This window comes from Alnus glutinosa, chromosome 1 (assembly GCF_958979055.1).
Source record: "Alnus glutinosa chromosome 1, dhAlnGlut1.1, whole genome shotgun sequence".
Lineage (NCBI taxonomy): Eukaryota > Viridiplantae > Streptophyta > Magnoliopsida > Fagales > Betulaceae > Alnus > Alnus glutinosa.
Window position 1 is genome coordinate 48435083 of NC_084886.1, and position 22761 is coordinate 48457843.

The 22761-nt window shown below is 35.3% G+C and overlaps 2 protein-coding genes across 2 annotated transcripts; both read right to left on the reverse strand.

Moving 5' to 3' along the window:
• Window positions 1-1812: 1812 nt before the first annotated feature.
• Window positions 1813-4727, reverse strand: LOC133854862 (caffeic acid 3-O-methyltransferase-like). The gene is made up of 4 exons (XM_062291133.1): window positions 4054-4727; window positions 3501-3811; window positions 3004-3068; window positions 1813-2245 (listed from the first exon to the last, which is right to left on the reverse strand). The coding sequence occupies exons 1-4, from the start codon at window positions 4491-4493 to the stop codon at window positions 1949-1951; spliced, it is 1113 nt and encodes a 370-aa protein (XP_062147117.1). The 5' UTR covers window positions 4494-4727; the 3' UTR covers window positions 1813-1948.
• A 13349-nt stretch (window positions 4728-18076) lies between these two features.
• LOC133854873 (caffeic acid 3-O-methyltransferase-like) lies at window positions 18077-21046 on the reverse strand. Its single transcript, XM_062291139.1, has 4 exons — window positions 20344-21046; window positions 19785-20095; window positions 19282-19346; window positions 18077-18500 (listed from the first exon to the last, which is right to left on the reverse strand). Exons 1-4 carry the CDS (start codon window positions 20781-20783, stop codon window positions 18204-18206), a joined length of 1113 nt encoding a protein of 370 aa, XP_062147123.1. The 5' UTR covers window positions 20784-21046; the 3' UTR covers window positions 18077-18203.
• Between the last annotated feature and the right edge of the window lie 1715 nt (window positions 21047-22761).

The window sequence follows — 22761 nt, forward strand, 5'->3', positions numbered from 1 at the left end:
TTATACGACCTCGATCATTTTTACCAAAAATGCTGACCTGTCAACTAGTGGACCCACCCTGAGGCTTTGGAGGTTCACGATCGTCAGCACAGGTTTGAATTTGACGGCTAAGATGTGCTTTTTTTTATTTTTTATTTTTATTTTGGTACGACTGAGCAGACCAAGGGCTTAACCCGCGGATGGCAAAACGGCACTAGCCTCTGCGTTTGACGGTTCCGTGTCTTTTACCGGCAAAAAGTTGCTAGTGCTAGCTTTGGTGTTTTGGGTTTACTACCAAAATACGAAATAATATAAACTCAAAACACCAAATAATATGATTTGATATGTTTTTATTTGATGTGTGATCACAAAAATCATATATCATATGATTATCTTATAATTTATCTCCTAAATATGAGAAGAGGGGTTTCCATTTTGGTTCATTAATTAATATACATCTATTTAATTTTAATAAAAAATAAAATAGTCTTTCACAGCATATTACATTGTTGATCCGGAGGAGTTTATTTGTTTTGTCTAGTTTTAGTTTGTGGTGGCAAGAGAGTTCTCTGTGGAGGATGTCGGAGGGGCGTGGTTGATCTCGGTGTGTTCGACGGCAGAGTTTCAGTGGTATCGCTTTTCTTATGGTCGGATTTTGGTGGCTAGATCTACGTTTCTCCGTCGTCTTCTGGTGAACACGCGCCTTCTAGCCTCTTTCGCCGTCAGTCTCTGGTGCTTTTGCCGCTCTTCACGGCCGTGGGGTTTCTCGGTGGTCGGTGCGTGGGCTTCACGCGCCAGTGCTTTCTTTCTGATTTGGGCGCGCGTGGGGCTTCAATCAGTGTGTTTTTTCGGCGTGTATGGTGGGGCTAGTGGTGATCGGAGGTTTTTCGGTGTTTGGGGGTTGAGGGGATGCTCTGGCGCCGGCGCGTGTATTACACGCGCCGCCACTGACGGTGGCTCTCCCGGAAGACAGATTCCCCTTTGAGCTCTCTTGTGTTTTAATTTAGTTATGGGTTTCTCTGACAGTTTGCATTGTGCGTGTACTAATTTAATCTTTGGCTTTTGCCCAGTTTATGTGACCGACTCCTTCTTCAAGTAAAGGTGTATGTCAACGCAGAGGCACCATTCTGTTGATTGAATTTTTTTAGTTGCAACTGTCTGTATTTATTTGAGTCTGACTCAAATTGCTTGTACACCTCGGGTGGATGATTGCTGGAATGTATGTAGTCTGAAATGTTTGTTGTAATGGTTGATTATATCAATGAAAGTTCAACTTTCCTTCAAAAAAAAAAAAAAGTTATGCACCCCAAATGTGCTGGTTAAAAATTATTGTCGGCAATGTATTAGAGAACTATATTATGGGATTACAAAAGACTTCTTAAATGATAATGTTGTATGCGTTCTTAAATTGTAATATTACGTGTCCGTTAATAAAAACGTGATTTTTTAAAAATAAAAAATAAAAAAAAAGCATATCTAAACCCTAAATACGCTTAACTGTATTTTAAAAGCACATTTAAACCCTAACCGTTAATAAAATCGACTGGGAACCACACATCATGAAGCGGAGGTCACTAGTTCGAATTCCTTCTTCCTTCTCTTATATGGACATGTAAAAAAAAAAAAAAAAAAAAGCGTATGCTATACACACTCTACCTTGCATTTTCGCACAGATGACTTCACCCACTGGAGCAACTATAATAGTTGTGCTCCCAACTCAAAACAACAGCAACAAGTGACAAACCAAAATCACCTACTTTGTGGCATTTCAAATTGACATAAAAGCAAGTTTTAAAGTTCGAATACTTGGTATAGAAAATAAATCAAAAGACATCAGGCATATATGGCAGAATTTATTTTATAAGTAATATATGGCAGAAAACTTCTATTATTACAACAACATAATTGAGCTACCGGTAGCAATAGCAAAACAAAAGAAAAGAGTTATTCTAGCAACTTAAGGATAGGCTCACTTGTGGAACTCCATAACCCAGCTGTTGTAAGCACAGCATATGACCTCACAGCCAGAAAATCCAGATTGTAAAGCTAATGCCTCAAACTCTTTTTGAGTCCTCTCTTTTCCTCCTGGGTTTTGAGCCAACATCAACAAATCTTGCTCAAAGACGATATTTGCCGAAACACTACTCTCAGGAGCCACAGGACAAATTGATTCCACAATGATCACCTTTCCAGAGTTGGGAAGAGCTTTCCAGCAGTTTTTGAGAAGTTTCAAGCAATGCTCATCACTCCAATCATGGAGGATCCACTGCAGGTTTCAACGTCTCAACAACTAATGAATAAAACTACTAACAACATCAGTTGTAGAACAACAAGACTTGTCTAGAGTTTCAAGTTATATCAGTTGGAGGCTACAGGTTGCTTTAAAGCATATATGATCTAAATAAAGAAGAGCCCCTCATTTCGCAGACCAGAACAAAGCTATGTAGTTGGACCATTTTAACCCACTTACCAGGCTACCATGCCTCCGGCATTGGTGCCAAAATTACTGAATAGCAGTATGATCTCTAAAAATACAACATCAAAATGGTCTATGGTGAAAGGTCTCTCTCTCTCTCAGAATCAACAGAGGTCAATAATGGCCTCAATCAAGGATATGATTACGGCATGGTATCGATTGAGAGGTTTGGTACAGTAAATCTTTTTTATGATTCGCAAACAAAACTACTACATTATTTTATCCCTAACTTATTATCTCAAAGAAATGATAGTCTGTAAGATTTATTTTAAATTTGACAATGTTAGGGAGATGGTAATTTGGTTTGAACAACACTAAGCTCCTGGGCTTATTCTCCTAGGTTGGAAGAAGTTGATAGGATCCCCTGTTTTTGCCCCCATGTCGCCACACAGGGGACATGGGGAAGTAAAAAAGAAAAAGAGAAATAGGGTTTCTCTCGCTTTCGGCATTGCGGCCCCCAGCAGGAGGCCCCAACAGCAGGCTATTAGCTTAGTGAAAGTAAATCTAGTAAGCTAAGCAAAAGAGCTAGCAGAATCACAGCCAGTTACCTTCATGAAAATGGCATCTCCTTCTGGAACGCTATCAAACATATCTCCCCCAATATGCTCCACGCCTACACCATGACATGCTTTTGAATAAGTTATATAGTTCATCTTGTCTCAAAACTATGCCAGTTGTGAGCAGCAACAATTTGTTAATTACAATAATCCTACAGATACAATCTGATAATTACAATTTAAAAATGAAATGGAAGATAACATCATCAAATGTTTGAGCTTGAATTATACAGTTGGTATGATAATTCAAACTCTTGAACTTGAATATTTGAATCAGGAACATTATCTCTAACACTATCAGGGTTGTTTGGCGATATGTTGAGTCACGGGACAAGCATTTGACAGTAATGGCATATTTGCCTCATAAGCATGAATTCTTTGACAACATACATTTGAGTCATGGGACAGACATCACACACATGAATAAAACACTCAATAATATTTATCTATATGAAACTCTTAAGCCCAAGAAAGAACTGATCCAGCACCTGGATAAGAAGGTGCATCAGCTAAAACATGAGGCAGATCAAAATTGATGCCCTTAATCTGATGATACTTGGAAGTGATAATGTTAAGGGTAACTCCAATCCCACCGCCCACATCAACCAACACTTGAAGGCCTTCAAACCCTTTGTACACATCGAGTAATTTCTTCATGATCAAGGTAGTGTGGTTTGACATGGCCTGGTTGAATACCCGATTGAACCTTTGATCTGTTCCTGGGTATTCAAACGCTGTCATCCCATAGGCCCTGTTGAAAGGAATCCCCCCTTCTAGAATAACATCATTCAAGTGGTACCTGAGTACAACGATCCTTGAATAAGCTTACTACATCTAATAAATCTATCACATTAGACAATTCAAATTCTTAAAAAATTGAGGTTCTTCAATGAAGTACTTGTCAAAGTAATTTATCAACCATATATATCTCGTGGCTCTAATCACTTTCAAAAACATGTGGAATATAACATTTTCAACTAAAAAACTTGTTCAAGAACAGAAAAAGAAGAAAAAAAAAACGCCAAATTTAGTTTCAGATACCAACTCTCCATGAAGACCTTATCGTGGTGCAACAGGAACAGAGGAGCGACGGAGCCCCCATGTGGGCTCTTAACAAGGAACTTGCAAATAGGTCCCACGCCATAGAGTCTCTCAACCTCTCCGTCCTCTCTGGTCACGAGCGAGAACTTGAGTATGGAATAGCTCGCCAAGAGGCGTAGCATCCGGTCCAGCAGAACCGGCGCGTCCGGGTTCTTTGTGGGCAGCCGGCCCGCGATCTCGGAAGGTGAGAGGAACGCGCCGGTGCCCGCGTCTGAGATTATCTCGATGAGGTTGAGCTCGAGCGCCGACTTCAGAACCATCGGAAGGACCAACCCTTTTGCCAACCGGACGGCCAATATGCCCACTTCTTCTTCTTCTCCTTGGTCTAGTTCTTGCTGTTGGGTTATCGGGTTCGGGCTGGTTTGTTCGGAGCTACTCATTTTTTTGACTTTGCGCGAGGAAAAGCGAGTGTGAATCTGTGAATCAGGGAGGGAAAGTCTCGTTTAGAAATTAGACGGTTTGTACATGTGCATGTAGGGCAGGGTGTAGAAAGACCACAAGCTTTCCGGCGATAAAAGAATCCGGCAAACAATTCTGGCGGTGGCGGGTTCTTTTATCGCTCTGACACTGAAGAGTTCAGTGACAGAGGATTCATTGCTTACCCGGAAGTGAGTTTGTCCATGAACAATACATTTAAGTACTATTCATGTACTTTTTTTTCTCATTTTTTTTTATATTTTTCACTACTAATCAACATCAAAATATTCTTACTTTTTCACTTTTTTATATATAATTTTTTATTACTATTCAAATAAAAAAATTCACTACAATACAAAACTTTTTCACTTTTTATATCACATCATCACTTTTTACTAATTTCAAAAATTAACAACCCACTATCATGTTCTATTCTGTTCTGTAATGTCACTTGCCAAACAAGCCCGAAATGTTTTCTTACAACCCCACCCAACTCCGACACAATCCTCCTCTCACATTGTGTGTGGGACTCACATACATGGGACCTACACAATATGAGAGGGTTGTGTAAGAATTGGGTGAGAGGAGTTGTGAATGTATCATGGGCTTGTTTGTCAAGAAACAATACATTACAGTACTGTTCATGTACTTTTTCTTTTTTTTTTTTTCATTTTTTTATATTTTTCACTACTAATCATCATCAAAACATTCTCACTTTTTTCACTTTTTTATATCACATCAATAATTTTTTATTACTATTCAAATAAAAAAATTCACTACAATACAAATTTTTTTTACTTTTTTATACAAATTCTTTTTATTTTATATCACATCATCACTTTTTACTAATTTCAAAAATTAACAATCCACTACTCTGTTATGTTCTATTCTGTAATGTCACTTGCCAAACAAGCCTCATTTCTCTACCCGGAACTTGCACCACAACGAGATGAAACTTTTTAGTTGGAAAATGCTACATTTACACCCACTTTTCACACCCCGACATGGCAGTACTTGCATCACACTTTTTTTTTTACAAAGGATGCATGGGCTTTAACGAAAAGAAAAAAGAGGGGTTCGCCGACGCCCGGGACGGCCGGAGAAGAGAGCGCGAGACTTGGGCTCAGGGGTGTGGGTGTGGGTGAGTTTCCAGAGAGAGAGGCAGGCTCGGGAAGGCCGAATCTACCGAAGAGAGTGGGCAGCTTCCGGTGTGCGAGAGAGCGCCGAACTCAGGCTCAAGTGTGCTGGTGGGTTCCTGGAGAGAGAGGCGGGCTCAAGAAGGTTGGATCTACTGGAGAGAGTGGGCGGTTTTTGGCGTGCGGGATGCTCAATTTTCTAGCGTGTGGGCGGGTTTCCGAAGAGAGGAGCGGGACGCTCGAGTTTCGACAGTGGTTTTCGGCGTCTCCGACGGCTGGTGTGCGCTTGGTTTCTGATCATCCTCTCCATTTCTATATTTTTTTCTGCTTTTTTCTTCGTCCAGTGCCTTCTCTATTAAAAAATAATAATAATAAAATTGTGATGCAAATGTTGCGACGTCAGGGTGTAAGAAGTGTGTGTAAGTGTAGCAGCTCCCCTTTCAGGTTTGAATGGTCTGATTGAGGTCCATTATGACTTTTTAATTTTCTTTTATATATATATATATATAATAGGAAAATCTATAAGAGTAGAGCTTATAATCGTGACATGTAGCATCTCATACAATTGACGAGTGTACCTATTTTTGTGTAAAATGAGTTTTCTTTTCCTAGAAAATAACTGTATCCTATTTTTGTGTAAAAACAATTTTTTTTCCCTTAAAAAATAATTGTATCATAACTGTAATTTGTGAGAGCATTCCTAGTAACCTTACCAATTTTTATTAGTCAAAATAGCTAAAAATCATTTTTCTCTATTTGGTGAGCCACTTTTTTAAAGAACCTTCAACATTCTCACTATTTTAACTATTCACTATTACTATTCCATTTAAATAATACTTTTGTGTAAAAACTGTTTTTTTTTTTTTTTAAAAAAAAAAAAAAAAAAAAAACTGTATCATAACTGTCATTTAATACCTGAAATTAAATATACAATTTAGACGTGGTAGTGAACTGATTCGAGACCAAAAGAAGTGTCTCTTTTAACTCCAAAACTTAAGCTCCATTACAAAATGTCTATTCAATTTTTATACACACTTAAATGTAAACATCGCATACAAAAAAAAAAAACCGTTATAAATTTTTACCATTTATTCAATATCCACAACTTGTTTATTTCTTTCTTCTTATCCACTACTACTCAAATTTTTCGTGTTCTTTTAATCAAAACTTAGAAAAGAACACGAAAAAGACATTTATTTTATACTATATTACTATTTTTCATCTTTTCTTTTTTCTTTGTTGTTTTTATTTTACGTGGTTATATTGTTCTTTTGTTTTTTATTAGTGTCTTTATTTTTTGTTTTTATTTTACGTGGTTATGTTTTTCTGTTTTTTATTAGTGTCCTTATTTTTTTGTTCTAATTTATATATTATTTTTTTGGTAAACTTTACACTAAATTCAGAAAATGATGGTGAGAAAGAGATTTTTGTATCTTTTTTTTTTTTTTGGTACTTATTTTTGTTATAATTTATTTATTATTATTATTTCTAAAAGTAATTTCTTTTCCGTTATACATGCGAAAGATGGTCGAAAAAAAACATATCTATGTGACAAAATTTCTTTTTATACATATAAATTTCATTGGAAAGTAAAAAAGTATACGGAAAAGAAAGTTAATTTCTATTATATTAGTATTAATTTTGATTGGGTTTTAAAATTGTGTTTGCAAGGGTCGTGTTCAAAGATAATAGTAAATAATCCGTTTATTTGTCTTTATTTTTTGTGATTTTGTGCTTTGGATTCAATTTTTTGTCCTTATTTTTTTTGTTTTAATTTTTATATTAATTATTACTTTTGTTCTAAAAGTATTTTCTCTTATGTTCTATATGCGGAAGATAATTGAAAGAAAAAATATATATTTAATAGGAATTCTTCTTATACCTATGAATTTCGTTGGAACAAAAAAAAAAAGTGTATGAAAAAGACAGTTAATTTTCTATTAGATTAGTATTAATTTTGGTTGGGTTTTGGAAAATGTGTTTGCAGGGGTCGTGTTCAAAGAGAATGGTAAATAATCCGTTTGTTTGTCTTTATTTTCTGTAGTTTTGTTCTTTAAATTCCATTTTTTTGCCTTTTTCTTCTAATTTTTAAATTATTTTTAACTTCAGTTCCAAAAGTAGTTTATTTTACGTCGAAAAAATCTCTATTTGATAGGACTTTTTCTTATACTAATAATTTTATTGGATCCAGAAAAAGTATAAGGAAAATGAACTTCTTTTCAATATATATATTAGTATTTTTCATTTTTATTTTTCTTTTTATTGGCTTTTTATTGTTTGTGGTTCTGTTTTTTTGTACATTTGACTATAAATTCAAGGAAATAATGGTGAGCAAGAGAGTTACGTTGTTTTTGGTACAGAGTATTAACCATATTAATATTATTATTAATTTTTGATAGAACAAAGTATTTTGTAGTGGAGAGGAAGTGGCATTATATATGGTTGGGATATGATGGATTGTTTTGTTGGTTGGGTTTTATTTATGATGTTGAGTAAAAATATAGGGACTTGTACGTTAAGCATTTATCCTCTAACTATCTCTTAAGTCTCACCCATCACTACAAAAAAACCGGCGATCAGTAACGTTCAAATATTATCACGTTACTATAATTAGTAACGTGATAATAATTTACACGTTGCTAAATATTGTAGTAACCTGTAAAAAATGACACGTTAGTAAACAGTAACATGTAAGTTTTGCACGTTACTTTTTAGTAACCTGTTAATTTTCCACGTAACTATATAGTAACCTCATATATTTTGCACGTTACTAACATATATTTCGAATCGGGATATATATAAATTCCAATTAATACTAACGCAGAATAAGTAAAACGTCACTACAATAGTAACCTCATAATACTGAATGTTACAAATATAGTAACGTGTTAATGGCTCACGTTACAAAGATAGTAACTTGAAAACATTGCACGTTACTATAATTACTATATTTGTAACGTGTATCATTTGCACGTTACTATCATTGTAACGTACAATACCTGAGCGTTAGTAATAATTGTTTTAGTAACGTGAGTGTTTTGCACGTTACTGTTATTTACACGGGTCAAATTTTAAAAATTTAATTAATATTTCTTTTTTTGATTGACCTCCTACTTGTTTTAATCTTAATCTATAGGGATGGGGGGCTTTAGATTGTTGTTCAATTATTTAATCGTAATTCTAATTTCATCCTAAGAATAACAAGAATAAAATCATGTTCCGTAAATCATAGTAACGTGTTTAGTGAACCATATATCTTAATCAAATATACCCCCTATCTATCAATAGCATAATATATAGGTTTTAAGTTGTTAAATTTAAAGTTTATATTTAAACATTTAATATGAATTTTAATTATTTGCTCTCACATATTTATATTCCACACAATATTTAATATATTTCAATTGTTTATCAACAAGCACAATACTTGAAAATTAAAACACAAGTTACAAAATTAAAAAAGGCAATAACAAATTTATACATATAATTGATATCCTCAAGTTACTACAAGTAACCATCACATAGAAATTAAACAAAAAGTTAAAATAAAAACCCAGTCAGTAAAAACTACAATCAGTATGGCATGGAAATATGTGACGACCCGTTTTTTTTTTTTTTTTTTTTTTTTTTTTTTTTTTTTTTTTATACAAACATAAACGAGTCATCGCAATGGCACGACTACGTGTCGCTCAGCCAACATATGACACATGTCCCATAACATGTACCAGATAATCAGAGTATAACATATATCTATCTATGCAGCGGAAAACATAAATCTGAATAGCGGAAATTACAACTTATACATCTATCATAAATTAATTACAACATTGAGCCATTTAACATCTATCTGTTTGAGTCTTATTAACACAATATTTACATAACAATAATGGCTTAATAAAGAATAAGTGACACAAACGTCACAAGCCATACCAAACCTATAAAATAGTGGGCAACCCGTGGTCCGACAATTACAACTGTCGCAGCGAGCTTCAGTCATAATATCCCAAGTACACTGCTACCAACCATCAACTATACCGAAGTACCTGCAGCCAAAGAAACGTCATCTACACGGTTGTGGTGGTATCCACATCCGCATAGGTGAAATAATGAGTTCACCGCCTTAACATGAAACATACTAAGACCTCAGTGGTATAAGACTAACTGAGTTTTCACAAAGAACCAACATTTATTTTATTTTTAGTCGTGCGAGTACTATATTAGCCACAATTTACCAATAGCTAATGCAGCAAACACCGACTATCCAGAAAACATTTAAAACATACTATATAGTTGTGAACATATATAGAAATTCCAAACATCCCTCCTTGGAAGTTTCTACATATAGACTCGTCTATAATAATACTTTTCAACGGTCGCTCAGATATATGTGCACACGATCACTCGATCACATATATCACGTATACACATAGGTCTTAAGCAAAGAACATGGCATCTTACTCTTCCGTACTAGGATAACGTCCGTCAACAAAACACTTACAACACCATCTCTAATCGTATTTCAGCTTCGTGCCTTGACGTCAGTAGATCATGAGAGCACTAGAGTTAAACTCAATCATGCTAATACGTCTTTCCTGAAGAACAAGAACAGTCAACATTCTTACTCATAGACATGCCATTACTCGCACCTGGGCAATCATGTATCCATGTACTTTCAAGTTCAATGTATGATCTTAACACATGACTATCCGATAGAAATATACATAAGCGCTTTTCATTTAAGACACTTATGCATACCAACACGTCTAGTAAAAGCTACTCATAACATAAAGACATCACTCATTAAACAATGCTATACATGATATGCATGCCTCAATGTGTTGCTGATACTGCCTCAATGTACTGATATTGTTACTCTGCTGATACTGTTACTCTGATATGTATGCTCTATACTACATGCTCAATGTTCCGTGCTTGACCAGTATATATTTCACTACTGTGTCACGCTGAAATTATGCAGTTGTTAAATCACGTCCTTTTAAAACTAAACAAATCCAGCATTTTATCAATCATTTCGAAGACATTCAAAACTTAGTTTCTTTATAAAATCTACACAGTTTCAACATGACATGTTCTCAAACAATTTGCATAATTTAAATCTCAACCGCAGAACTTAACACTTTAAATCTGTTCAATACTTTTCACTCATACACTATCTCTTTAACATCATTGATATAGTTTAAACATAATTGAAACTAAACAAATCATCTCAAAGCATATACATTTCATCATATGGTTGGTTTGGATTCATAAACAATATATATATTTTTATCAATCCAATACATATAAAAATATATATTTTCTAAGTGAGTGGAATACCCACCTTAGCTACATTGGACTCACGACTCGAACTCTACATTGGAGAACCCGTTGCAGTCTCCAACTATGACACGCTCCTGCAAATACTTATAACGTTAGACTATGCTATGGAACTCTATACTCTATGACACATAAACTACCCGCATGCTCACCCGTCGTGTCACTCGCTTCGAAAGCTATCTAAATATCTTAAACTATTATTAGATTAGTCATTGGTTATAGGTTGGTGTCTTATCTTGTTTATTAACTAGAAAACGCATCTACTATTTCGTTAGCTTATTTATTACTATTGTGTCACATTATTATTCCTAATCCTCATTACAACAAATTTCGATTTTAGTAACGTGCAAATTTTTGTGGGTTACTAATATTAGTAACGTGCTAACAATTAGCACGTTACTAAAAACTTTAGTAATGAACAATTAGATCTGATTGTTATAACAATTAGATGATCTATCGATCCTATTGACCTATCATGATCGATCTGATGATCTATCATGATTAATTGGATGATCTATTTATCCTATTGATCTATCATGATCGATCGGATGATCTATTGATCCTATTGATCTATCATGATTGATCGGATGATCTGTCATGATTGATCGGATGATCTATCAATCCTATTGATCTATCATGATCGATCGAATGATCTATTGATCTTATAGATCTATCATGAATGATCGGATGATCTATTGATCGTGATAGAGTTTGATCAATTATACTTGACACAGTAAAGGTTCGATCGAACATCCGATCGATCCTAATAAGTACTAGTCCGATCGATCATGATAGGATCATAAGATCGATAGAATATCTGATCGATCAAAGCGTATTGGTCCAATCTGATCTGTAAACCATGAGTAATGTGATACATGTGTGTTTTTATATATATATATATATATATATATATATATATAGCTTTTTCTTTTCTTTTTTTAAGTAAACTATATTTTATAGTTAGTTATATACTAGCTATAGGATATATGTTATATAGTAAGTATTAATAATTAATTAATATGTTAGTTTAACAAACTATATAAGGCAAAAATGTATTTTTTCAATAAGACAAAAATATCTATAAATTCGAAAAAAAAAATATATAAAGAAAAAAAAAAACAAATTCAACCAAAAAATAAAAAGACTTTTTTTGTTTTTTGTTTTTTTTTTTTTTTTTTTTTTAAAAAAAACCCAAAATTAACTTAAAATAAAATAAAATTAAAAATTAAAAAAATTAAAAAACGAGAAAGAATTTGTTAAAAGAACAAACGAAAAAATAATTAATAATTATGAAAACAATTTTTTTTGGAAAAAAAAAAAAGAAAACAAACGAAAATTAAAAAAGAAAAACCTGTTTTTTTTTATTAATTTTTTTTAAAAAGAAAAAAAAAAAGAAAAGAGAAGAAAAGTAATTTTTTTTTCTTTTTTAAAAAAATATAAACGAAAATTATGAATAAATACCAATATATATATAAATATATATATACAAAAAAAGTTAATTAAAAAACAAAAAAGCTCATGACTGAGCCTTTTGGGGGGAAGTGGGGTGCGTGCGGGACACGAAAATTTCGTGTCCTGCACGCGCCTCATCCGAAAGTTTAATTATTTTTTTTCTAAAATTTTAGTAACATGTAAATTTTCCACGTTACTAAATAGTAATGTGGTGATGATTTCCACGTTACTAAAATTATTTTAGTAATTGAAAATCACGTGACTGAAATAAGGTTACTACGCTTTAGTAACGTGCAGAAGGGTTTTGCATGTTACTAAAATCTAAATTTTATCTAGTCATCTGCACGCGGGACACGAAATAATTCCAGCCTTTTTGGGTCTTTTAAAACACCAATTCCAGCCATTTTTTCTCCCCTTGTTTTCTCCCCATGTGTTCCAAGCTTCCTTGCTTAATTTCTCCCGCAAGGTACTCTCTCACTCACTCTCTCTCTTTCTCTCTCTCTCTCTCTCTCTCTCCCTTGGTTACGTCTTTTGGCTTCCTTCTCTTGTTATTTCTCTGGCATTTTTTTCTCTTTTCTTTTTGTTCCAATTTTTAACAATTATAAACAAAATGTTTTTGTAATGGGTCACAGATCTGATGGGTTCATAATTGTTTTTATTTCTTTATTTTTGAATATCAACAAGTAAGTCTTTCATTTCTTCCTCTTTTTCCTTCAGCTATATATATTGGGTTTTCTCTTTTTGTTATGGTATTGAGATATATTTGTGATATTTGTAATATTTGTCAAACAATATCAGGAATACAGAATGAATTCAAGAGGAGTGCAGCTCTTTACTTGCAGATGGTTGCCTTTTTTCTTCTCCAAAAGCTCTTGTTTTCCTCTGCCATGGTATCTTTCTCTCTCTGTTCCTCTCTGTGTCCATGTAGTGTGTTTGTTCTTATGGGTGAGAGTGTTTAATTCATATTGATTGGGGTTTGCAAAATATGACATGGAGTGCAGTGGTTTCATGAATATTGGTTTCAAGATTTTTTTTCTTGAAGCCTTGAAAAAATGGCTGGATTGGAGCTGGAGGGAAAGATGATTCGGATGAAGCCTGTGCGTTGGGGTTAACATTTTTTTTTTTTACATAATTTAGTAACGTGCTAACACACGTTACTAAAAATAATAATTTTTTATTTGCATTTTTTATATATATTAGTAACGTTTTTTTTTTTTTTTTTTTTATTTTTTATTTTTAATTTTTAATTTTTAATTTAGTAGCGTGCAAAAGTGTTACACGTCACTAAAATTACTAATTTAGTAATTAGTGTTACACAACACTTTGCACGTTACTAATTTTAGTGACGTGCAACACTTTGCACGTTACTAAATTAAAAATTTGTTCAAAGTAAATTATCACGTTACTATGTTTACTGGCGTCTCATTTGCACGTTAGTACATATTTACTAACGTGTAATTTTTCTGCGTTACTATACAATAACGTGATGTCCATTTGGACGTTACTAAAATTATTTTAGTAACTATGGGATTAGGAACGTGAAAATCACGCCACTGATTTCACGTTACTACAGTTTACTAACGTGTAAAAAGCTTTTACACGTTAGTAAACCTAGGTTACTAAAATCAAAAAATTTTGTAGTGCATTTGCATACAAATTTTGTTTTTCATTTTTATTTTATGTTCTAATTTATATATTTTTTTTGTATTCAAATTGAATGTTTTTTCTTTTGAAAATTTTACACTCAATTCATGGAAATGATGGTAAGATAGAAGAGTTTCCTATCGTTATTTTTTATACCAAGTATGATAATCTTTTGGTCTATGCAATTATTTATTGAGTAGCTTTTTTTTTTTTTCCTTTTTCTTTTTTTGTAGTGTACATTGTTTGTTACATACTTAATTGATGGACAACATTTGTTTTTTATAAAGGTTTTTTAAATGGATTATAATTTTTTTTTTTCCTTATAATTTTTATTGAGATTTTGGTAGCCAATTAGTTAATTGAGTGAGGGGAAGAAAATTTGCTACTCGTAATCCCTTTCGGACAGTAATTTCATACAAACTACATATAAAAATGATGCGTGTCCTTTAAATATGTGAAAAACACACATTTTTTTATTAATGCTATTAAAAAAGTATATAAGAAGCACATGCTATTTAATTTAATTTTTTTTTTTTTTTTACAATACATGCTATTTAAATAATATGTGATTTTCACATGCCAAGAGACACATGTCAATCTTATACGTTGATTATAAGAAATTTCTGTCCATCTCTTTATATGTGTGGGTTATAAGCTAGTTTTTATTAAATATGATATTTTTTTTTTTAATTGTTGCTGACGTGGTATTGTCCTCAGCTAAAGAATTAAGGAGGAGCCGAAGTGTTCGTGAGAAGAAAAAAGAAAAAATATCGATCTGAGTGATTTGGGTTAAAAAAACCCAGAGAAAGATCAAAGAGATGGAGATTGATGATCATTTCAGTTGCCACAGGCATCGCTCGGTTATCGCTGAGTGAAAAGAAGAGAGATGGCGTGACGAGGTTGCACGTATGCAGTATATATGCAGAGCAAGCGAAATATACAGTGCGAATAATTGGTTCGCATTCACTGCGCGTATGTGGAGCATACTGCTCCGATCCGACGTCCTATGGTTGCTTCCGGCCATGTGGGCTTCTTTCTCCATCCATGGTATTTTGAGCGAAACTTGCCGCAACAGATCCAACACTTGTATCATCGTCCCTGCCCATGCAGCTCTTACCCTGTACACTGACCCAGCTAACTATATATTCTCATCACATCACTGCAGAGAGCTTGTAACCGATCCCTGCCCAAAAGAAGCTTTTACTATGGCTGTAGTTGGTGCCATTTTCACAATTGTGATGGGTATTAATTGATTGCAGTACTCTATTGACCACTACTAAAAGTGAAGAACAGAGATTCTCCATTAATTTCCTCCACGGGCATCCGTTGTCACTCTCTAAGAAGATTAAGGCTGATGATCACAAAGTGATGATCTATTGCTATATGTATGTGGGAAAGGCTGTACGTACAGATCCTACCTAGCTAGGCTTGTTTCCATCCTTGCTGCTGTGATGAGTTCGATCTACATTCACAAATCATGCCCCGAGTTGCCGCAAGAGATCTAGCTGTCATCCCTTTCATCCCTAGCTACCATCCTCTCGTGACCCTGCTCTGGCGTAGAGGCAGACGATGTAATGCCAGTGATCAAAGCATGGATTAGGATCTTCTACGATTTTAAAGAAATTTGATATTTTTAAATGACTTAAATTTAAGTCGTTTTTAATATTGAATGACGTAAAAAATGCTACATATTAAAAATATAACATATTATTGAGGTAATCAAAAAAATATATATTTTAAAAGGTTTTTTCTTCACTTCTAAAGAGATGCTTATTCTTTCGCTTATTCTTTAATTACTAAACCAAAAGACAGTTTTTTGCTCAAAACTTTTATACGACATAAAGTGTAAGAACCTGATAAAAATATACTCAATTTTCATTATTAATATGTCATGTTTTTAATATGTAGCATTTTTCGTGCCGTTCGACGCATGAAATGACCTAAATTTACATAATTTAAGAATATTAAATTTCTTTAAAATTATAGAAGATCTTGATCCGAGAAGCACACCGCCGACTTCGCCTACGTTTGTCAGCATATATTTGAGGCCTTATCAATGATTAAAAGCATGCGCGCATCATTAGATACATAAGGCTTATTGTCATGTACACAATGTGATTCGTATGAGTGTGACATTAAAATAACAAATATAGATTTTGTTCTATAAACATACTCTGAAATACAATTTTCCTAATTCGGAGATATTAGAATATTGCTATGGTGTGAGTGAGTTTTGGTAATAGACAGGGGGAGAGATAAAGAGTGAAAGAAAGATAAACAAATAAAAAAAAGAGATGGAGTTGCACTGTTCACAAATGCATTTTACATTTGATTTGCATAATCGAATGGAAGGACTTTTTAAGAAATTGATTAACTATTTTAACTAAAGGTGAAAATAGCTAAGCCATTAAAAATGCTCGATCTTAACAGATAGAATACAGAAAACAACAACTGCGCGCTCTGTGAAAATTAAGATAGAAGCTTACAACCGACGAGATGTTTCCGACAAGGCTTATACACATTTCATGAACTTTCTCAATCATTCTGGGTTCTCCAATGACGATCGATGAGTTCTCGATCCAGGCAACTTTATTCGTTAACCAAGACGTATGGGCAGAGGCGGAGCCAGAATTTTATCCTAGTAGGGGCGAGATTAGAATAATAAAATATAATGATAAAATAATTATTTTTCTCATTATATATTCATTTATATTATATATAAAATTATAGTAAACACAATTCAAGTAACCCTGGATCATGATTTGAGATTCAATTCTTAGCATTTTAGAAGGGCATTGCTCAGGAGCTGAAGCTTGAGGATTAGATGTAGAAGAAGACATTTTAGAATTGAAATTTGCATCTTTTTTCTTAAAAAATACATCAATTCTTTTTGGCTTGCCCATGATGTAATCTAAGATTTTTTGGAAACCTAAAAATTTATTATCTATTATTTTTTAGTGTTTTACAACAAAAAAAAAAAAACCCATGACTTATAACATATATTTCAATGATCTTATAATTAAATTATTACAATATTATGATCACTATTAATCTAACCAATTTTTTAAAAATATCTTAATAAAAGGTCGAAACAATAACAAATATCATACTTGAAAGTGGCAAAAATTTATTGAAACTTGTTGACACTAGCAAAATCCCAAATTATGAAGAAAATATTCTCGGAAGATGCCAATGTTATTTTTATCTGAATAAAAAAATAATTATAATTAAAAATAATAGTTAATAAATTTATTTATAATCACATAAATATAAAATAAATAATCCAAAAAATTATTAGCATAAAAAATTTCTAAATTCAAAACACACCACATAAGATTATTAAATTGTATGCGTTCTTAAATTGTAATATTACGTGACCGTTAATAAAAACGTGATTTTTTTTTTTTTTTTTTAAAAAAAAGCATATCTAAACCCTAAATACGCTTAACTGTATTTTAAAAGCACATCTAAACCCTAGCCGTTAATAAAATCGACTGGAGACCACGCATCATGAAGCAGAGGTCGCTAGTTCGAATCCCCTCTCCCTCCTCTTGTATGGACAGTCAAAAAAAAAAAAAAAGAAAAAAAAAAGCGTATGCTATAATCGTGATTCAGCTTTTAAATTGCATACATTTTAAAACAAACACACCCCCTTGTTTGCTGCACGAAGACATGGATTTTTCCATATTTTCAACCCACCAATTTGTTTTAAAACGCAACGTCGAAAGACACTTTCCATAATTATGTTTAAAGACATGCGTTTAGGTATCGCAGGGCCATACACACTCTACCTTGCATTTTCACACAGATGACTTCACCCACTGGAGCAACTATAATAGTTGTGCTCCCAACTCAAAACAACAGCAACAAGTGACCCACCAAAATCACCTACTTTGTGGCATTTCAAATTGACATAAAAGCAAGTTTTAAAGTTCGAATACTTGGTATAGAAAATAAATCAAAAGACATCAGGCATATATGGCAGAATTTTTTTTAGAACTAATATATGGCAGAAAACTTCTATTATTACAACAACATAATTGAGCTACCGGTAGCAATAGCAAAATAAAAGAAAAGAGTTATTCTAGCAACTTAAGGATAGGCTCACTTGTGGAACTCCATAACCCAGCTGTTGTAAGCACAGCATATGACCTCACAGCCAGAAAATCCAGATTGAAAAGCTAATGCCTCAAACTCTTTTTGAGTCCTCTCTTTTCCTCCTGGGTTTTGAGCCAACATAAACAAATCTTGCTCAAAGACGATATTTGCCGAAACACTACTCTCAGGAGCCACAGGACGAATTGATTCCACAATGATCACCTTTCCAGAGTTGGGAAGAGCTTTCCAGCAGTTTTTGAGAAGTTTCAAGCAATGCTCATCACTCCAATCATGGAGGATCCACTGCAGGTTTCAACGTCTCAACAACAAATGAATAAAACTACTAACAACATCAGTTGTAGAACAAGACTTGTCTAGAGTTTCAAGTTATATCAATTGGAGGCTACAGGTTGCTTTAAAGCATGTATGATCTAAATAAAGAAGAGCCCCTCATTTCGCAGACCAGAACAAAGCTATGTAGTTGGACCATTTTAACCCACTTACCAGGCTACCATGCCTCCGGCATTGGTGCCAAAATTACTGAATAGCAGTATGATCTCTAAAAATACAACATCAAAATGGTCTATGGTGAAAGGTCTCTCTCTCTCTCTCTCTCTCTCTCTCTCTCTCTCTCACAGAATCAACAGAGGTCAATAATGGCCTCAATCAAGGATATGATCACAGCATGGTATCGATTGAGAGGTTTGGTACAGTAAATCTTTTTTATGATTCGCAAACAAAACTACTACATTATTTTATCCCTAACTTATTATGTCAAATAAATGATAGTCTGTAAGATTTATTTTAAATTTGACAATGTTAGGGAGATGATAATTTGGTTTGAACAACACTAAGCTCCTGGGCTTATTCTCCTAGGTTGGAAGAAGTTGATAGGATCCCCTGTTTTTGCCCCCATGTCGCCACACAGGGGACATGGGGAAGTAAAAAAGAAGAAGAGAAATTGGGTTTCTCTCGCTTTCGGCATTGCGGCCCCCGGCAGGAGGCCCCAACAGCAGGCTATTAGCTTAGTGAAAGTAAATCTGGTAAGCTAAGCAAAAGAGCTAGCAGAATCACAGCCAGTTACCTTCATGAAAATGGCATCTCCTTCTGGAACGCTATCAAACATATCTCCCCCAATATGCTCCACACCTACACCATGACATGCTTTTGAATAAGTTATATAGTTCATCTTGTCTCAAAACTATGCCAGTTGTGAGCAGCAACAATTTGTTAATTACAATAATCCTATCCTGATAGATACAATCTGATAATTACAATTTAAAAATGAAATGGAAGATAACATCATCAAATGTTTGAGTCTGAATTATGCTGTTGGTATGATAATTCAAACTCTTGAACTTGAATATTTGAATCAGGAACATTATCTCTAACACTATCAGGGTTGTTTGGCGATATGCTGAGTCACGGGACAAGCATTTGACAGTAATGGCATATTTGCCTCATAAGCATGAGTTCTTTGACAACATACATTTGAGTCATGGGACAGACATCACACACATGAATAAAGCACTCAATAATATTTATCTATATGAAACTCTTAAGCCCGAGAAAGAACTGATCCAGCACCTGGATAAGAAGGTGCATCAGCTAAAACATGAGGCAGATCAAAATTGATGCCCTTAATCTGAGGATACTTGGAAGTGATAATGTTAAGGGTAACTCCAATCCCACCGCCCACATCAACCAACACTTTAAGGCCTTCAAACCCTTTGTACACATCGAGTAATTTCTTCATGATCAAGGTAGTGTGGTTTGACATGGCCTGGTTGAATACCCGATTGAACCTTTGATCTGTTCCTGGGTATTCAAACGCTGTCATCCCATAGGCCCTGTTGAAAGGAATCCCCCCTTCTAGAATAACATCATTCAAGTGGTACCTGAGGACAACGATCCTTGAATAAGCTTACTACACCATCTAATAATTCTATCACATTAGACAATTCAAATTCTTAAAAAAATTGAGGTTCTTCAATTAAGTACTTGTCAAAGTAATTTATCAACCATATATATCTCGTGGCTCTAATCACTTTCAAAAACATGTGGAATATAACATTTTCAACTAAAAAACTTGTTCAAGAACAGAAAAAGAAGAAAAAAAAACGCCAAACTTAGTTTCAGAGATTACCAGCTCTCCATGAAGACCTTATCGTGGTGCAACAGGAACAGAGGAGCGACGGAGCCCCCATGTGGGTTCTTAACAAAGAACTTGCAAATAGGTCCTACGCCATAGAGTCTCTCAACCTCTCCGTCCTCTCTGGTCACGAGCGAGCACTTGAGTATGGAATAGCTCGCCAAGAGGCGTAGCATCCGGTCCAGCAGAACCGGCGCGTCCGGGTTCTTGGTGGGCAGCCGGCCCGCGATCTCGGAAGGTGAGAGGAACGCGCCGGTGCCCGCGTCTGAGATTATCTCGATGAGGTTGAGCTCGAGCGCCGACTTCAGAACCATCGGAAGGACCACCCCGTTTGCCAACCGGACGGCCAATTTGCCCACTTCTTCTTCTTCTCCTTGGTCTAGTTCTTGCTGTTGGGTTATCGGGTTCGGGTTGGTTTGTTCGGAGCTACTCATTTTTTTGACTTTGCGCGAGGAAAAGCGAGTGTGAATCTGTGAATCAGGGAGGGAAAGTCTCGTTTAGAAATTAGACGGTTTGTACATGTGCATGTAGGGTAGGGTGTAGAAAGACCACAAGCTTTCCGGCGATGAAAGAATCCGGCAAACAATTCTGCAGTGGCGGGTTCTTTTATCGCTCTGACACTGAAGAGTTCAGTGGGAGAGGATTCATTACTTATTTACTTACCCGGAACTTGCACCTAGGGAGATGGAACTTTTTCAGGGTGGAAATGCACACTTACCCCCACTTTTTTAAGCCCACTTTTTACACCCCGACGTGACAGCACTTGCATCACATATTTTTATCTTTATTTTTATTTTTATAAAAGGATGCACGGGTTTTCACGAAAAAAAAAAAATAGCCGAAAAAAAAAGAAAAAGAAAAAATAAAAGAGAAAACAAGAGGGTATCGCCCGTGCTCGGGACGGCCGGAGAAGAGAGCGCCGGACTCGGACTCGGGCGTGTGGGTGGTTTTTCGGCATGTGGGTGGGTTTTTGGAGAGAGAGGCGGGCTCGAGAAGGCTGAATCTACCGGAGAGAGTGGGCGGCTTCCGATGTGCGAGAGAGTGTTGAACTCGGGCTCAGGCATGTGGGTGGGTTTCTGGAGAGAGAGGTGGGCTCGGGAAGGCCAGAGCTACTGGAGAGAGTGGGCGGTTTCAGGCATGCGGGACACTCGGTTTTCTGGCGTGTGGGTGGGTTTTTGAAGAGAGGGGCGGGACGCTTAGGTTCCAGCATCTCCCACGGCCGGTGTGCGCTTGGTTTTCGGTCATCCTCTCCATTCTATTTTTTTTTTTCGCTTTTTTCTTCGTCCAGTGCCTTTTCTATTGAAAAAATAATAATAATAATAATAAAATTGTTATTCAAATGTTGCCACGTCAGGGTGTAAGAAGTTGATGTAAGTATAGCATCTCCCTTTTTCAAGTTTGAACGGTTCAATTGAGGTCCATCATGACTTTTTAATTTTATATATATATATAGGGGTGGGCACGGGGCGCCAGGGGGGGGGTGCGGTTTTCCATCCTTTTTGCCCTCGCCCCGCAGCCCTACGGGTTGCTTGTTTTGCACCCGTGAACTGCAATTTTTAGGAGAAAACCGAGAGGTGCTGGTACATTGCGGGGCGGGTACGTGCGGGGTGAGGGTGAGGGTGAGGGTTTGACGGGGCGGGTCCTTCTGAGTGGGGCATTTATGTAATATAACCAAAAAAATGGGGGATCATATTGGAGTGAAAAAATCTTAATGTATGAAGAAATTTAACTAGAAAGAGAGAAAATTGAAAACCTGAAATGAAATCAATAAATTCTCCATTGATGAACAGCTTGGTGAACTTAATCGTCAGGATCTTCACAAACAATTCCAAGCCATCATTGCAACCACTCCCCATCTGATCTCTCTAAATATTTCTCTCGCAGAGTCATAGGCGTTTGTGAAGTAGAGCTCCTCCTCCAGCTGCAAGGGGAGGTTGTGAAGCCTGTGACTCGTGAAGACTTGAAGAGACTAGAAAGCTTAGAAAAATGAAGAGAAGGCTCATCAGAGGAAGAGGAATAGTTGTGGCGCTAGAAGAAAATAAACAAAAAAAATGAAAGGGGGTGGGTGCTGCGACGCTAGGGTTAAAGGGGGTAGGGTTTAATTTTTGTACTTCTTTCTTTACACGAGGCGGGACGGGTCCCCGGTTTTTTTTTTTTTAAATCTGGGACCCGCAACCCGCCCAGTGCGGATCCCTTGTTTTTGGATCCGTACCTGCAATAAAACCTGGAAAACCGGTGTTTCACGGGGCGGGTCTTGCGGGTCGGATCGGTTTCCACGGGTCCTGTACACCCCTATATATAATAGGGAAATCAATAAGAGTAGAGCTTATAATCGTGACATGTGGCATCTCATACAATTGACAAGTGTACCTATTTTTGTGTAAAATGAGTTTTCTTTTCTTAGAAAAATAA

Coding starts and splice junctions, on each gene's coding strand:
- LOC133854862 (XM_062291133.1), bottom strand. CDS start 4,493: ATGAGTAGCTCCGAACAAACCAGCCCGAACCCGATAACCCAACAGCAA. Junction 3,812..4,053: donor AAGGTCTTCATGGAGAGTTG/GTATCTGAAACT, acceptor CGTTGTACTCAG/GTACCACTTGAATGATGTTA. Junction 2,246..3,003: donor GAGATGCCATTTTCATGAAG/GTAACTGGCTGT, acceptor TGAAACCTGCAG/TGGATCCTCCATGATTGGAG.
- LOC133854873 (XM_062291139.1), bottom strand. CDS start 20,783: ATGAGTAGCTCCGAACAAACCAACCCGAACCCGATAACCCAACAGCAA. Junction 20,096..20,343: donor AAGGTCTTCATGGAGAGCTG/GTAATCTCTGAA, acceptor CGTTGTCCTCAG/GTACCACTTGAATGATGTTA. Junction 18,501..19,281: donor GAGATGCCATTTTCATGAAG/GTAACTGGCTGT, acceptor TGAAACCTGCAG/TGGATCCTCCATGATTGGAG.